The sequence below is a fragment of the Ambystoma mexicanum genome, chromosome 8 (genome assembly GCF_040938575.1).
Source record: "Ambystoma mexicanum isolate Mex_15411 chromosome 8, UKY_AmexF1_1, whole genome shotgun sequence".
NCBI classification, from domain to species: Eukaryota; Metazoa; Chordata; class Amphibia; order Caudata; family Ambystomatidae; genus Ambystoma; species Ambystoma mexicanum.
Genome location: NC_090929.1, coordinates 80,443,888 through 80,461,145, shown reverse-complemented (window position 1 = coordinate 80,461,145; position 17,258 = coordinate 80,443,888). Strand labels below are relative to the sequence as shown.

The following is a 17,258-nucleotide window of genomic DNA, read 5'->3' as shown; positions in this document are numbered from 1 at the left end:
CAGTGGTCAGTTGGCCTGCGAGTCTTTGGATACAATACATGGTCGCCTTTGTATTTGTACTCTGCTTCTACTGCAGTGATGTTGGCCATTCTTCTTGTCCACCATGGTGTATATTCAGTGGTCAGTTGGCCTGCGAGTCTTTGGATACAATACATGGTCGCCTTTGTATTTGTACTCCTGCTTCTACTGCAGTGATGTTGGCCATCCTTCTTGTCCACCATGGTGTATATTCAGTGGTCAGTTGGCCTGCGAGTCTTTGGAATCGATGCATGGCCGCCTTTGTATTTGTACTCCTGCTTCTACTGCAGTGATGTTGGCCATCCTTCTTGTCTGCCATGTGTTATATTCGGTGGTCAGTTGGCCTGCGAGTCTTTGGAATCGATGCATGGCCGCCTTTGTATTTGTACTCCTGCTTCTACTGCAGTGATGTTGGCCATTCTTCTTGTCCACCATGGTGTATATTCAGTGGTCAGTTGGCCTGCGAGTCTTTGGATACAATACATGGTCGCCTTTGTATTTGTACTCCTGCTTCTACTGCAGTGATGTTGGCCATCCTTCTTGTCTGCCATGTGTTATATTCGGTGGTCAGTTGGCCTGCGAGTCTTTGGAATCGATGCATGGCCGCCTTTGTATTTGTACTCCTGCTTCTACTGCAGTGATGTTGGCCATCCTTCTTGTCCACCATGGTGTATATTCAGTGGTCAGTTGGCCTGCGAGTCTTTGGAATCGATGCATGGCCGCCTTTGTATTTGTACTCCTGCTTCTACTGCAGTGATGTTGGCCATCCTTCTTGTCCACCATGGTGTATATTCAGTGGTCAGTTGGCCTGCGAGTCTTTGGAATCGATGCATGGCCGCCTTTGTATTTGTACTCCTGCTTCTACTGCAGTGATGTTGGCCATCCTTCTTGTCTGCCATGTGTTATATTCGGTGGTCAGTTGGCCTGCGAGTCTTTGGAATCGATGCATGGCCGCCTTTGTATTTGTACTCCTGCTTCTACTGCAGTGATGTTGGCCATCCTTCTTGTCTGCCATGTGTTATATTCGGTGGTCAGTTGGCCTGCGAGTCTTTGGATACAATACATGGTCGCCTTTGTATTTGTACTCCTGCTTCTACTGCAGTGATGTTGGCCATCCTTCTTGTCTGCCATGTGTTATATTCGGTGGTCAGTTGGCCTGCGAGTCTTTGGAATCGATGCATGGCCGCCTTTGTATTTGTACTCCTGCTTCTACTGCAGTGATGTTGGCCATCCTTCTTGTCCACCATGGTGTATATTCAGTGGTCAGTTGGCCTGCGAGTCTTTGGAATCGATGCATGGTCGCCTTTGTATTTGTACTCCTGCTTCTACTGCAGTGATGTTGGCCATCCTTCTTGTCTGCCATGTGTTATATTCGGTGGTCAGTTGGCCTGCGAGTCTTTGGAATCGATGCATGGCCGCCTTTGTATTTGTACTCCTGCTTCTACTGCAGTGATGTTGGCCATCCTTCTTGTCCACCATGGTGTATATTCAGTGGTCAGTTGGCCTGCGAGTCTTTGGAATCGATGCATGGCCGCCTTTGTATTTGTACTCCTGCTTCTACTGCAGTGATGTTGGCCATCCTTCTTGTCTGCCATGTGTTATATTCGGTGGTCAGTTGGCCTGCGAGTCTTTGGAATCGATGCATGGCCGCCTTTGTATTTGTACTCCTGCTTCTACTGCAGTGATGTTGGCCATCCTTCTTGTCCACCATGGTGTATATTCAGTGGTCAGTTGGCCTGCGAGTCTTTGGAATCGATGCATGGCCGCCTTTGTATTTGTACACTGCTTCTATTGCAGTGATGTTGGCCATCCTTCTTGTCCACCATGGTGTATATTCGGTGGTCAGTTGCCCTGCAAGTCTTTGGATACGATACATGGCCATCATTTATTGTATTTGTGTTCCTAGGTGCATACTTTGTTTCCATCCAGTCAGGATAAGATATTGGGTGGCAAGGCGTTAAATGTCAATTTAGTTCATATTACTATTTTGTGTTTACATGTAACAAAAAAAAAATAAGAGGCTAAAACAAAATACATGTCAAGATTAAAATACAAATGAGTTTCGATCCAAAAAACAAAAGTAATTACCAAACAGAAAGGTGAAAAAATAAATGACACACTTAGTACAGATCCCTTATGATGAATCCTGTTAAAAGGAACTAATACATTTAAGAAATAGTATTTTACACTAAAATGCTTCAATAATGCCTATTCTGGTAAGTTTGGAACAGTGGAGAGCTCAAAGAAAGGGCAATTTGTTCCCAATATTTATCTTGTGATTTGGAACTTTATTAATTAGTAGACGAGACAAAACCGCCGAATCCTATTTTAAACATTTGCAGTTGGGGTCTGGGGGCGTCCGGGTGTGTTAATCTCAAATGTATTTGCAAGCATAAATTCAGGTATATAGAATAGTTACTTGATGATACTCTGTCGTCTAAAGGGTGCGGAGGATGCACCTTTTTAGATGCCCCATGTTTAGAAGTGCGCAGTTTGCCTTATCTGCAAAGGGACCCGTGCATGTCCAGATGCTGTTCTGCGGCGCAAATGATTCTCTGGCCAGTTCCCTTGAATGCATTAGTGACGGGAGTATGACCGGCTCCCAGCATCCTCATTGCTGCTGGGAGTGCATTTTACAGTGCTGAGCCCTTAGAAGGCCATAGTATTGGGCCCGCCATTGTGAAATACGGTTACAACGGTTTTCAGGGTTAGAAACGCAAGCAGGACAGCAGCGGTTCATATAGCTGGTGTACCCCTTAAGAATAAATACTGGACAGCGTCAGAAATAATGTCCCTGTCACACAGTGCACATTCCCATGCGCCTGCTCCAAACAGGCGCAGGGACATGTGTTTCCTAATCCCTGCATTTTGAAGCACGCCCTGTTTGTGTACTCGGAATGCATTTTAAAATGTAGAGACACGTCCCCTCGTTGGTGCGATTGCAAAAATAGGACGCAAAGGCGTTTGCCCGTGAGTCTTTGGATCGCCTGTGTGATTTCTGCACTATTTCGTTTTGGCATAAGTAAACAAGCTACAAACAAATTTGCCAACAAAAGTGTTTGAGTGCATGGTCCCCTCTATCATCAGCAGAGAGCTCGGAGGGCGCTATAGTCCAAGCACCTGAGTACCAGGCATGACACGTGTGTGTTGTGACTCTTCTGGTAGGTAACATGAGAAGGATCATTCATAATTTGATATCATGTTGGTGTCCGTCATTGTGTATTTTGGAGATTTTAGCCTATTGTGGGCCATTACCGGATTACTAAAATCTTTCATGTTTCCCCAATGACAACCAAACCCCCATCACACCTGTCCAACTTAGAGAGACCCAACTGAAAAAAGTGCTGGATGGAGATGCCTTCGTCGACCAGAGGGTTAGGGGGGCTATAGTCCAGGGTCTTTTGGTTGTAGATTCGGATAGAAGCTCAGGGGCTATAACCAAAAGGCTTGCTAGCCCCGAGTCATGACAGTCCTGACATTAGCGTAGCCCCAGATCTTTTCCAGACCTGGCAACACCCTTGGCATCGACCCTTCTCGAACATCAGGAATTTAGCTGGGTAGCATCGACCCATAGCAAATTAGTCTAGATCCGACAGCCTTATGCTGGATTCCTCCAGCTCGAACTACAAGACATCTAAGGTTTCAGAACCAAAGAAACTTAAGAGAATGTCCACTGAATTTAAATTAATGCAAATGCTTTTCACGCATATTTATTGCAATATCCTGAATTGATTTAACTGATAAGTGGGTCAACGAGCCCAAACCTAGACCAAAAGCTAAGTCGTCTGTTTTCACTGGTCTGTTGTTTTTCCCCCTTCTTATAGGTACAGCTGGTGCGGTCACTGGGAGAGGCCAGATGTCGGAGCATCCATTTTGTTCGGCCCTTGGACAGAGGGAAGATTCCATTGGTTGGGGTCCTGGAGACCCGTGCTGGGGGCCAGCTCTCTCACCGCCAGCAGTTGTGGGTGGAGAGCATGCCGAACGACGGCTTTACTGAAAACCCAGTCTTTTACAGGTAGGGCATAAGGACTGAAATACTGTCTTTCAAATGTCAACACTGCAAAATTGGCCCTCATCTAGGCTGCCAACAATGCATGCAGGAGAGCCAGAAACAAATATTATAGATGAAGAATGTTGAAGCAATGGTTTGGGATTATATGTTTCAAATGTCCCGATAACAGCCATTACCTACCTGACAGTAGAGAATCTTGGCACAATTTTAGGGTCTTGCAATAATGTAATACTGTAAATGTGTAATTTCCTTATTCGATGAAAGCAACATTGTTACGAAGAGTTAGACTAAAGGAAATCCTGCCAGGGCCAGGGGAGCGTGGCGAGGGAGCCGTGTCTCCAGGGAGCCACTGAGGTCGGAGGAAGGAACCCGTATGCAGTGTCTGGCCTTCCTGTTTGGTTATGCAATGCAAGTACTCGTTCCCCTAGGCAAGGCAGCCAGCCCATGAGGGCATGAGGGCATGAGGGGCAGGTGGTCAGACCCTGAACTCAGTTTGTGAGAAGCCGTGAGATTGGTGGAGCCGCAGCATCAAGTAAAGCGACCAGTGAGTTTCTGTGTTTAAAGAAACCTGGTGCGTGAGCGAGGGGAAAAGAAGATACATTGTGGCAGAGCGGGTGCTTGTCGCCAATAAACTTGTTAGTGTTTCTGAACTGTACGAATAATGTCAGAAACCTGATGTCTCCCTGGCTAGTCCCCGGGGATCTGTCATCCAGGTGGCCAGGACACAGCCATCGCTATTTTATCCAGTTCCTAGTGGTGGGCCAGTGAGAGAGGATCACCTGCATGGGGGGGTCCTTGGAGAGTGGGAGTGGGAGTGGGACACCAATGGGTGAGACGTGGTATCCCCCTTCTTTCAGCACCTTTACCCCATCCTACTACATAGGATATTCCAAAGCACTGCCCCCCTTTTCCGACATGAACACTTTTGCACAAAATGAAAGACAGCAGACTAACACCAGTGCCATTTACCTGACATGTCCCAATACAAGGGCTAGGCAAGGCAAGAATCGCACACACCTGACAGCCCTTTCCCTTCCCCACAGGGATAAAAGATGGAGCACAAGAGCACCGAAAGTGCAAGGCAGAACACACAACGTGAGAGCTAACTCAGCACGGCAGTTCAAGAGGACTCTAAAGACGGTGAATACTGAGAGGGTGACAAGGACAGTAGTCACCTTGCCCTTCCCGATCAAGACCTGTGAAACCTCCGCAGTCGGAAACAGACTGCGAACAAAGAGCAGCGTGTGTTGCGGAAGATGTGAATAGTATACGAGACCCTGCTCTGCTGATAACCAAGGCGGGGAGAGATGCTGGTCTCGGTGGTACCAACCTTGACTCGAAGGAGATGAAAGCCAAGCGGTCCATCACAGCCAGTGTTGAACGAAAAGTAACAAGCATCTGATTTGAACTTTGTAATGCTTAAAGGGTAGCCATTGATGAAAGTGGGGGAAAGCCTGCAACAGAGACGTCCGGCACCACGTGGGTGTTCAGACAGGCAGCTCTGGGCGACTACCCAATGGTAGAGACTACCGTAACCAGAAGGCCTTGCTAAGAGGCGAAGAAAGGTAAAAGTGGTCATACTGGGATCTTGTAAAATCCTCTGTACCGTCGAAAGTCTTTGACTGACAGATGTTTGTGAAGAAGGGAAATCAATCCCTCATGGTGAATTCAGTATATGAACCCTGTTTCATAAAAGTTGGCAAGAGTGAACCCGGCGGAGGGATGCTAACGAGACAGGGCGAAGTCTAAAGTCCCGCAATGAACTGCCTGTAAAAGTTGGCGAGAGTGAACCCAGCGGAGGGAAGCCAACAACCAGGGGCAAAGCCTGATTAACTGTCTAAAAAGACATTAAAACTTGTGAATGCAGGAAAAGCCATTTGTGAACCCGAAGGAGGGGGAGGCTAGCGTTTGAAAAGGGGTCCGAACATGAAAGAGGGAGATCCAGGGGTGGAAAATCATCACCCAAAGTTAATTGAGAAAGGAACTGATCAATTGATTTTGTTGAATACAACTGATAAAGGGTCCGCGCCCAGAAGAGGGGGGGACCCTGGGATGAAGCCATCACCCAAAGTATATGTGGAACCGAACCTTGTGTTTGTTTGTTGAATGTATCAGGCCTTGAAGGAAAGAGACTTAACCATCGAAGAACCTGATAGCTACACCAGAACTGTTGGCTCGTGCTGGGAAAGTTCGAGTGTGTGCTGTGCTCAGGAGATCCACCTTGTCCCGTGCTCAAAATGTGGTGATTGGAGACCACTGGCAATCACACGCTGCACTCTTTCGGTAATTAGTTGTAAGGAATTGGCAATCGTTTTGTTTTTTACTATAGGCCCTTTTCTTTTGACACAACACCACGAGGACTGCCTTATTTTCATTTGATCGTCTTCGCTTTCTCCCTTCTCAGATTTAGGTTTAGGTTAGGCGTTTTTCCACTCTGCATTTACAGTTTAATAAACACCCTTGAACTGTGATCACTTTTTGTCTTTACTGTTGCCACCATGAGTTCCTTACAATAATTGAATGCTATGCTGATGCGGCAGAACGAAGATACTGTGTATCAGAGTGATTGCGTATAGAACATGTGCAAGGTTTTGAAAGCGTTTTGAGTAACAGAGAAAGACTGACATGTTAGCAAGAGAATATCTTTAGGTGTTGCCAATGTCCCTGTGGCTATGGTTGCTGGTTTTGGGGCAGGGCCTACAGGTCCACCTGTAGGCCTGGCCTTGCTGGGTGCAGACGTTGCACAGCAGTCTGTGCTCCTAGGCGTGGATTGTGTGCGCCTGTGTAGGGTGGTGGTGGCAGACCTTGAGGGTCTTGAATCGCCACTGCCTGATGGGCCGGCAGCCTCCTCCTCCTCCTCCTCCGACAAAGCCTCTGGCGATGCGTAAGTGCCCACAGGGGACATAGGGAATGTTGTTGGGTATGGTTTCCCCACATGTTTTGGAATGACAGACACAATTGCTATGCTACAGAGTGTGAACCAGCAGATATGGGCAAATGCGAATGGTTGGCCATGGGAGGATGCATGTGGGACCACTGTCATGGTGTAGCACAAGGCAATGGGTGTGTGCCCCATGGCCTGTTGGTCATTGACCTGTGTTTGGGTAGAGTAGGGTGTCCATTCTGGGGTGGATGTAGTCAGACATGCATGCTTGGGGTCCTTCATGGGCCATCATCCCCTCCCCGGGTGGCATTGATATGGTGGGGTGGGGTGGGGGCTTGTTCCATGGCACCTTCATGGCTCTATGGGGCACTGATGTACAGTCATCAGGGCTGTTTTGTAGTGCAGTGATTTGCAGGCTGGGAACATGTCTGTGTGTGGGACGTGTACTTCCCTGTGGCTTGTCTGCCATGCCCTCGTGGGGAGGCCTGCTGGGTCCACTTTATACTGGGGTGACTGCTGCATGGTGCCATGGTTGCTCATGCACCTCAATCCCGCTGGCACAGGGTGCGCCAGTAGGGGCGAGGTGCGCATGGCATTTGCTTGGTTCACTTGCCTACCCTTGCCGCTGCAGTGACGCTCGGGGGTGGCCTTGGTGCCCTGCCCCATGGCTGCTCTGGGGGTGGCTGATGTGCCGCTCCATCACTCTGCCTCTTCGGCATGCCCAGCTTCGTATTCTGCTGACTTGTGTCCCTGTCACCTGGGGCTTGTTATACTGGGTTGTCATTTGTGCATGCATTAGGGTGAAGGTGAGGGAGGGGGGGGTTCACTCACCTCCTAGCTGCTGGCTCCCGCCTCTGCACTGAAGACTCCCTTTAGCCCCTCGAGGTCGAGCATCGTACTGCATTTTTCCTCCCATGCATTGAGGACCAGGGGCTCAGCAGTGCCTCCTCCTGTCGCCAGGGACTCCTGTCGGTATTGGGACATCAGTCACTGCACCCTTAGCCTCAGGTTCCCACTTGCCCTCTGGACTTATCTTAAAATACTATGATGATTCTTGCAGGTATTCTTGTCTGTTCTGTCTGTCTGTTCTATGCTGTCTGTCAGTGGTCTGAGGCGCTTTACAAAAGTTAAATATAATAGAATAGAATATGTTGTTACGCCTATTATGGCAGTCCTCACCGTCGCGGGGTACACTGGCAACTGCTGTGACCTTGTTGTGCCATATTGCTGTCCACTGCTGCCCACTGATCTTTCTTTGACTGGCTCCATAAAGCTCCTCACAAGGGACCAATACCTCATCTGTGAGGACCACAAGATGAATTTGGGCTTTCTGAGGCGATGTTCGCCCCCCTTGCCTCTTAGCCTCTCCTAAAACATTTTGGATGGTTTGCAGTGCTGGATGGCTGCAGAAAGTGGAGATATTTAACGGATTGTGTTTTTCAAAATGGCTGCCGTGATGCTTCCCGTTCCGGCGGTGACGCAATTTCCGCCGGTGTTCAAAGCGCCGGGTTCGTCAGTGGTAGCTCTATTAGCGATGCTTATTTGGCAGTATCCCTTATTCCGGCATTAATAGTGCTGGATGCTAATGGCGTTACCGCCGGAGTCGGGGGGGGGGGGGGTGCGTTTGTTAAGACGGATTTCTGAACTCTGTCCTGGTGGCGCAGAAGTTCAGAAGGCCAACCTAATTACTTGGAACAGGGTAACCTCTGGACAAGCCAGACCAATCAAGGTAGCGATCGCGGCGGTCAAGACTAGGTCTCAAGAGGGGTGAGGGTGACTGAAAGCCCGCAGTGAGCACACAAAGCAAGAGCGCTGACAAACTACTCCAAACAGTTGTTATATCAAAAATAGATACACATTTATTATAAGGCCTCGAAACTAATAACCACAGTAAAAGCAGCAAGATACAACGATATTAAACCAACACATACACTATCCACCCAATATATATACAGAATACACAGTTTCACAGCATTAGCAGCACGAAATATGTTATCCACCTGCAGGGGAAGGAAAACAGGCAGTGCGAACCAATGCGTGTAATATGTCCGCCTTCTGAGGCCCCTAACTGGATGGTAGTCCAATCCCTACGAAGAGTGGAGCCTAGCGCTCAAAAGTACCTGCACACGCCGGTGCCAATGGGCAGAAGGTGAAGCTCTTCGGAGGACGTTGGACAGCTCTGTAGGGCGCCCTAATGAAGGAGAACACGGTCCGCGACTCTAGCGCAGCCTCCACTGTGAGGCAGAAGCAGGGCGCGAGTACGGACAAGGGGTGCTGTATTTACAGCGGGGAAAAGCAAGGGGCACTGCAGGAGGGCGACCAGATCCTAGCTAATCTACTCACCGGTCCCCGAAGCAAGCAGGCCCGAGCTTCTCCTCGATAGATGCAGCTTCTGGCAGGTTCTGAAGAGCAGGGAACGTCTCGTCGTCGTGCAGAGTAAAAAGACGTCCCGATCGAAGAAACAAGCACAGTTTTGTCGCCACAGCAGGGCAACGGAACGGCCGGGTGTATTCAAGCCAAACGAGCACCGCTCACCTCTAGCTTAGGGTTGCTAAGCAAACGAAGCGTGTGAGCGTGCCCCGGACTCAGAATACCACCCAACCTGTCGGCGATTACAGAGCAGGACTCCTTAGTAAGCTGGTCAGTCAACTGGATGGCCCAGAGACACTTCCGAAGGCTTACGGCAGGAGTTGATGAAGGTGCCGGGAATAGCTGGTCCTGCTATTCCAATAGGTCGAAGCGCCAGTACAGGCCTTCTTGTTCGATCTTAGGTGGAAAGGGCTTCACCGGACGACAGCAATGAGGAGCAGAAGTTCTTCAGGGGGTCACCAGCGATTCCTCGGTCCAGCCTCGTGTTCGCAGGATACTTGGCTCCTGTATCCCTGGGTTCGTAAGAACTCAGGAGATCGACCTGGTAGTGGTGTTTCCAGCTCCCTCTTATCCACGGTTCCCTTCGCGCCAAAACGGAGGGGAGCCAATGGGAGATCCGCTCATCAACACACATACCATACGTGGACCAATCACGGACCACGGTGGTCCCAGGCATTCACACTACCCTAGACTCTCTGGCACCCAGGATGTGTATTGGGACCAGACAGCCCAGCCCACATCCTGGGGGCACTCAAACGACATGTAGAAGCCCGCGAAAGCAACCGTGTTTCGCGGGAAACTACATGCCCAAATAAGGAAGGCCCCGGGTCGCCTGACCCGGGGGAAGGTAAAGGGAGCAAGACGGACAGTGGACGAGGCAAAGGAGTCTCGTGGTCCGGCCATTTTGGGTAGCCGGGCCACCCTTTTGTGTTCGCGGCAAAAAGGTGCTCAGAACGGCAAAAGGAGCTCAAAATAAACCAAATGATCGCTGCCACCAGCCCAGTCCCTGAATGACTTGCACCGATCCAAAAACCCTCCTAAAAGAGTGTCTAGGGTCTGTAGAAGGCTAGAGACCCAAGAGAGCTGTAACTTAGTTTACAGTGCCCTCTTGTGTCGTGTTGCACTAAAATGGCGACACGGTAAAAGAAACTACGGGAAACAGCGTTCCCCGGTACTGACTGTCTTAAGGGCATGTCAGTTTCCCCGTAAGAAAGGAGCGAAAGCCCAGAGGAGTACGGCAGAAGGCTGCACTTCTCTGGCAAAGTCAAGAAACAGGTTGAAAACAATAGCAAAAAGTTTAGGGGTTGTCACATGGAAGGAAAGTTCCCTACAATAACGAAATCTTTCCTAACACTCGCCCCTCCCAGACTATGGACAGGGGGAACTAATCCACCCCTGGATGAGTCTCTTGTTCAGGTCGGTTAAACATTCTGGACAACCCATCAGCATTGCTATGTTGGACACCTGGCCTATGCTCAATAGTGAAGTCGAAGCCTTGTAGACTTATGGACCACCTAAGCAACTTTGGATTCTCCCCCTTCATGTTCATTAGCCACTTTAACGGCTTATGGTCAGTCTGCACAGTGAAGTGGGTCCCATAGAGGTAGGGCCGCAGCTTCCTTAGGGCCCACACAACAGAGAAACATTCTTTCTCTACCGTGGACCACCTGAGCTCTCTGTCCTTAAGCTGGCGACTAATAAAACCGATAGGGTGTTCCTTACCCTTCTCATCTACTTGTGATAGTACAGCTCCTATCCCAGTGTCAGAGGCATCCGTCTGCACGATAAAAGGTCTTTGATAGTCAGGGGCCCTGAGCACAGGGGCCTGGCACAAGGAGTCTTTCAAGCCATTGAAGGCCTTCTCACACTCGTCAGTCCAAGTTACCTTCTTGGGTTTCTTCGGAGTTGTGAGGGCAGTCAGAGGAGCAGCTATGGTGCCATAGTCTGCTACAAAATTGCGGTAATAACCCGTGAGTCCTAAGAAGGCTCTCACTTGGGTTTGTGTAGTGGGGGTAGGCCAGTCTTGTACTGCTTGTACCTGACTGAGTAGAGGCTGTCTCCTCCCTCCAACTACTTCATGTCCAAGGTTAACCACTGAGCCTTGTCCATTTTGGTGAGGGGCCACTCGGACACCCTCAAAAGAGCTAACTGAAGGACTGCTTGGGAACAGGTCGGGGAGAGGTTTAGACTCCTCTTCCCCAACATCTGAAGCCAGTAGCAGTGCTGCGATTTCGACGCTTGGGCCGAAAGCCTTCAGCCTATTCACGGGAAGCACTTTTGGAGCCTGTCCAGGCCTTCCAAGGTCCACTGAATAGTTAACCTCACCCAGGGGCTCCACCACTGGGTAAGGGCCTGACCATTTGTCCTGTAAGGCTCGAGGCCTTATGAGATTCATGATCAGGACTTGCTGACCAAGTGTAAAGTTGATGAGGGAAGCTTTCTGGTCGTACCAATGTTTCACCAGCGCTTGCCCTGCCTTCAATTTATCACTGGCCAAGCCCATCAGAAGTACCATCCGTTTTCTGAGCCCTAGCACATAATCAACTACATTGGTAGTAACAGGGGGAGTGGGCATCTCCCATCCCTCTTTGACGATGGCTAAGGGTCCCCGTACGGGATGACCGAACAGAAGTTCGAAGGGGCTGAAGCCAACACCCTCCTGTGGTACCTCTCGGTAGGCAAACAGTAAGCATGAAACAAGAAGATCCCACTTTCTTCTCTGGGGCTCCTCCAGAGCCCCAATCATGCTCTTTAACGTTCTGTTGAAACGTTCCACCAGACCATTGGTCTGGGGGTGATATGCAGAAGAGAACTTGTAGGTGACCCCACATTCTTTCCACATAGCCTGCATATACTTCGACATAAAGTTGCTGCCACGATCTGACACAACTTCTTTAGGGAAGCCAACCCTAGTAAATATGCCGAGTAAAGCTTTTGCAACCGACTTGGCAGTTACAGTCTTTAATGGGATGGCCTCAGGATACCTGGTTGCATGGTCGACCAGCACCAGGATAAACCTATTGCCTGAGGATGTTTGCGGGTCAAGGGGACCAACGATGTCGATCCCTACCCTTTCAAATGGTACCCCCACAACTGGGAGCGGTACCAACGGAGCTTGGATTGTCGCGCCAACCTTACCAGACAACTGGCAGGAGGCACAACTCCTGCAGTGACTTTCTACTTGCACCCCCATCTTGGGCCAGTAGAAGTGCATAGATAACCTTTGCTTGGTCCTCTTCATTCCAAGGTGACCAGCAAGGGGAACTTCATGCGCCAACTGCAAGAGGAAGGGTCTAACAGCAAGGGGAACCACCAACCTCCTATGGTCTCCTTCTGTAGACTCTGTGGGCTCACTGTACAGGAGTCCACTTTCCCAATAAATCCGATGCTTCCCAGGAGGTTCACCCTCAAGCTGGGAGCAGGCCTGTCTCCTTAGGCCTTCCAGAGATGGGCACTCACGTTGGCCCTTACTGAAGTCGTCCCTATCAGGACCTCCTTCAACTAACAAGTCTTTTAGTTCAGGATGGTCGTTGGGGTCGAACACTTCAGGCATCGCCACCTCCTCGTCAGGCTCGGGCGATTGACCAACTCCCTCCACCGCAGTGGTAGGCGAGCTCGGGGGAATATTCTCTTTCCCCCGTCGGGACTTGTTGACTCCTTTCGCCTTGGGTTTCCCCTTCGGCTGGGGCGGCGTATTGGACTTGGCCAATGCTGCCCGTGCTTGAGACCGTGTGTAGGGTCTCTCGGCAGTGTCTCCTACGAGCCCTAGAGCTCTGAGATCATTGCCCAACAAGACCTTTCCCGGGACGTTTCTCTGAATGCTCACTGGAATCCTAACTGCTGTACCATTTAAAGTTAGATTAACAGGGATCACGGGAAACATACGGAGGGGGCCATCAGCCAACTTAGTGGGCATCAGAGGAGCTCTGGCAACTTCCTCTGAGTCTACCAAGGTAGAATCCACTACAGTTCGACTGCACCCACTATCCCTAAGAGCTGGAGTATCCACTCCATTGATCAGCACACTGTCTTTAAAGTAGTGCTTGGTATTATCCGGAATCCTAGCATAAGCCTCTGCGACTTTAGGCTCCCAGGAACCCAGGGACACTAAAACTACCTCAGCCTCGATCCCGCTGGGAAACGAGTCTGAGGAGAAGGATGCTCCTGTAATCTCTTCTTCCTCGTAGGAGGAGAAGGCCAGATTAGCGGAGTGGACCCCCAAAGGTTTAACCTTACACCGGGGATCCCCCTTCACATGGTCAGTTGCTCCACAAGAAAAACAAGCCCCATTGGGTCTGTTTACGTAGGGAGGCTTATTATAACCAGAGTTCTGTTTCGGAGGCGAACCTCCGCTACCCTGTGAGTTCTCGTATGGCTTACCCTTATTTTTCTTTTTGTGGCCCTTTTGGGAAGAAGATTTAGCAGATTCCCCACCCTCCATATCTTTGGACTTTTTCCCTTCCTCCTGCTTACCAGGATGAGTTTTGTCCTTATGGGACACTCGATGTGACACCCATAAGTCTGCTGCAATGGCCAGCTTCTTAGGATCTATCTCCTTCGAATCGGCCAAATGCTGCTTAAGCTCCGGGGAAGAAGAAGCAAAAATGTGTTCCAGCATGACCAGATTGATCATGCCTTCGAAGGTAGAAACCTTATAACCTTCAACCCAGCCAGTCAAGTTTTTCAGGGACTCAGCTACATACGACACCCAAGTACCACCTTCCTTTTTCTTATACTCTCTAAACCTTTTCAAATATTGGGTCGGAGTCTTCCCAAACTTTAAAATGAGAGTCTGCTTCAACATTGCAAAATCAGCGCGCTCAGCCTTCGACATTTCCATAATGGCACTGCAACCAGAATGGGGCAGTCTGCTGAGTAACCATGCAATCTTATCCGCATTATCAACCTCTTGAACCTCGCATGCATACTCAAACGCATTTAACCAGTCCATAATGTCATTTCGTTCCTCATACACACTGAGCAGATCTTTTGGAAACCGTGGATGAGAGGCAGCCCCAGAACCATGTCTAGGACCCTTGGACCCATTTGCGAACTGAAGCTTGGCCAGTTCCAACTGGTGATCCCTGTCTTTTTGTTTTTCTGCCTGTTCGATTTTTAGTTTGGCTATGCTGAATTCAAGCTCCTGCTGCCTAACCCGCAGCTCTTGCTTCTTGAATTCAAGCATAGCCTCCCCATCAACACTGGCAGAGGAAACGTTAGACATTACATCCTCCCTGTCCTCGTGGTCGTGATGGATCAGTGCAGCGGCAGAACCGTCGGTTCTGCCAGTGAGAGCAGCCCCACCACCTTCTGCACTGTCCTCGGAAGTTATAGCATCAAGCTGCGCTTCTTGCCACGCCACGATTCTTTGGATCATTTCCAATTTAGTGCCTTGAGAGGAAACCCCTCTCTCCGCACACATCTTCTTCAATGTTTCCGATTTCGAAGCATTTAAGGTTAATAAAGTATTCGTTTCCATACTGTCGATAGGACTATGGCCTTTTTAACGTTATATTCAATACTTTACTGCGTGTCCTGGTTGGAATAACCTGAAAACGCCTTAGCTCGTGCGCAACACTGGATACCTTCAGTCGTATCCCACCGCTGTACACCAATTTGTTAAGACGGATTTCTGAACTCTGTCCTGGTGGCGCAGAAGTTCAGAAGGCCAACCTAATTACTTGGAACAGGGTAACCTCTGGACAAGCCAGACCAATCAAGGTAGCGATCGCGGCGGTCAAGACTAGGTCTCAAGAGGGGTGAGGGTGACTGAAAGCCCGCAGTGAGCACACAAAGCAAGAGCGCTGACAAACTACTCCAAACAGTTGTTATATCAAAAATAGATACACATTTATTATAAGGCCTCGAAACTAATAACCACAGTAAAAGCAGCAAGATACAACGATATTAAACCAACACATACACTATCCACCCAATATATATACAGAATACACAGTTTCACAGCATTAGCAGCACGAAATATGTTATCCACCTGCAGGGGAAGGAAAACAGGCAGTGCGAACCAATGCGTGTAATATGTCCGCCTTCTGAGGCCCCTAACTGGATGGTAGTCCAATCCCTACGAAGAGTGGAGCCTAGCGCTCAAAAGTACCTGCACACGCCGGTGCCAATGGGCAGAAGGTGAAGCTCTTCGGAGGACGTTGGACAGCTCTGTAGGGCGCCCTAATGAAGGAGAACACGGTCCGCGACTCTAGCGCAGCCTCCACTGTGAGGCAGAAGCAGGGCGCGAGTACGGACAAGGGGTGCTGTATTTACAGCGGGGAAAAGCAAGGGGCACTGCAGGAGGGCGACCAGATCCTAGCTAATCTACTCACCGGTCCCCGAAGCAAGCAGGCCCGAGCTTCTCCTCGATAGATGCAGCTTCTGGCAGGTTCTGAAGAGCAGGGAACGTCTCGTCGTCGTGCAGAGTAAAAAGACGTCCCGATCGAAGAAACAAGCACAGTTTTGTCGCCACAGCAGGGCAACGGAACGGCCGGGTGTATTCAAGCCAAACGAGCACCGCTCACCTCTAGCTTAGGGTTGCTAAGCAAACGAAGCGTGTGAGCGTGCCCCGGACTCAGAATACCACCCAACCTGTCGGCGATTACAGAGCAGGACTCCTTAGTAAGCTGGTCAGTCAACTGGATGGCCCAGAGACACTTCCGAAGGCTTACGGCAGGAGTTGATGAAGGTGCCGGGAATAGCTGGTCCTGCTATTCCAATAGGTCGAAGCGCCAGTACAGGCCTTCTTGTTCGATCTTAGGTGGAAAGGGCTTCACCGGACGACAGCAATGAGGAGCAGAAGTTCTTCAGGGGGTCACCAGCGATTCCTCGGTCCAGCCTCGTGTTCGCAGGATACTTGGCTCCTGTATCCCTGGGTTCGTAAGAACTCAGGAGATCGACCTGGTAGTGGTGTTTCCAGCTCCCTCTTATCCACGGTTCCCTTCGCGCCAAAACGGAGGGGAGCCAATGGGAGATCCGCTCATCAACACACATACCATACGTGGACCAATCACGGACCACGGTGGTCCCAGGCATTCACACTACCCTAGACTCTCTGGCACCCAGGATGTGTATTGGGACCAGACAGCCCAGCCCACATCCTGGGGGCACTCAAACGACATGTAGAAGCCCGCGAAAGCAACCGTGTTTCGCGGGAAACTACATGCCCAAATAAGGAAGGCCCCGGGTCGCCTGACCCGGGGGAAGGTAAAGGGAGCAAGACGGACAGTGGACGAGGCAAAGGAGCCTCGTGGTCCGGCCATTTTGGGTAGCCGGGCCACCCTTTTGTGTTCGCGGCAAAAAGGTGCTCAGAACGGCAAAAGGAGCTCAAAATAAACCAAATGATCGCTGCCACCAGCCCAGTCCCTGAATGACTTGCACCGATCCAAAAACCCTCCTAAAAGAGTGTCTAGGGTCTGTAGAAGGCTAGAGACCCAAGAGAGCTGTAACTTAGTTTACAGTGCCCTCTTGTGTCGTGTTGCACTAAAATGGCGACACGGTAAAAGAAACTACGGGAAACAGCGTTCCCCGGTACTGACTGTCTTAAGGGCATGTCAGTTTCCCCGTAAGAAAGGAGCGAAAGCCCAGAGGAGTACGGCAGAAGGCTGCACTTCTCTGGCAAAGTCAAGAAACAGGTTGAAAACAATAGCAAAAAGTTTAGGGGTTGTCACATGGAAGGAAAGTTCCCTACAATAACGAAATCTTTCCTAACAGCGTTCACGCCCAGTTGTGATGCAGCACTATTTCTGCCGCACAACCCAGCGGTAACGTTATTAGCCCTTGGCAGTAGTTGCACTGCATTACCGCTGGATTCGTGATGAGGCCCATACTCCAGAACATCTGGAGGCAGTAATTCTGCTGAACTATCACCAAACTTGAAATGAGGGCCTTTGTGTCTACCTTTGCTGCTGGTTTCCTATTGGATTATTTGGTGATGAGCTGCAGGATTCTCTTATTGTCAGTCAACACCAT

The 17,258-nt window shown here is 49.9% G+C and overlaps 1 protein-coding gene across 1 annotated transcript in view; it reads left to right on the top strand.

Annotated features, from left to right (window-relative positions):
- Positions 1-17,258, top strand: part of CCDC180 (coiled-coil domain containing 180) — a 728,974-nt gene that overhangs the window by 107,792 nt on the left and 603,924 nt on the right. Inside the window, exon 3 of the mRNA XM_069609330.1 lies at positions 3,843-4,033. Within this exon, the coding sequence (XP_069465431.1) occupies positions 3,843-4,033 (191 nt within the window). The remainder of the gene's footprint in view (positions 1-3,842; positions 4,034-17,258) is intronic.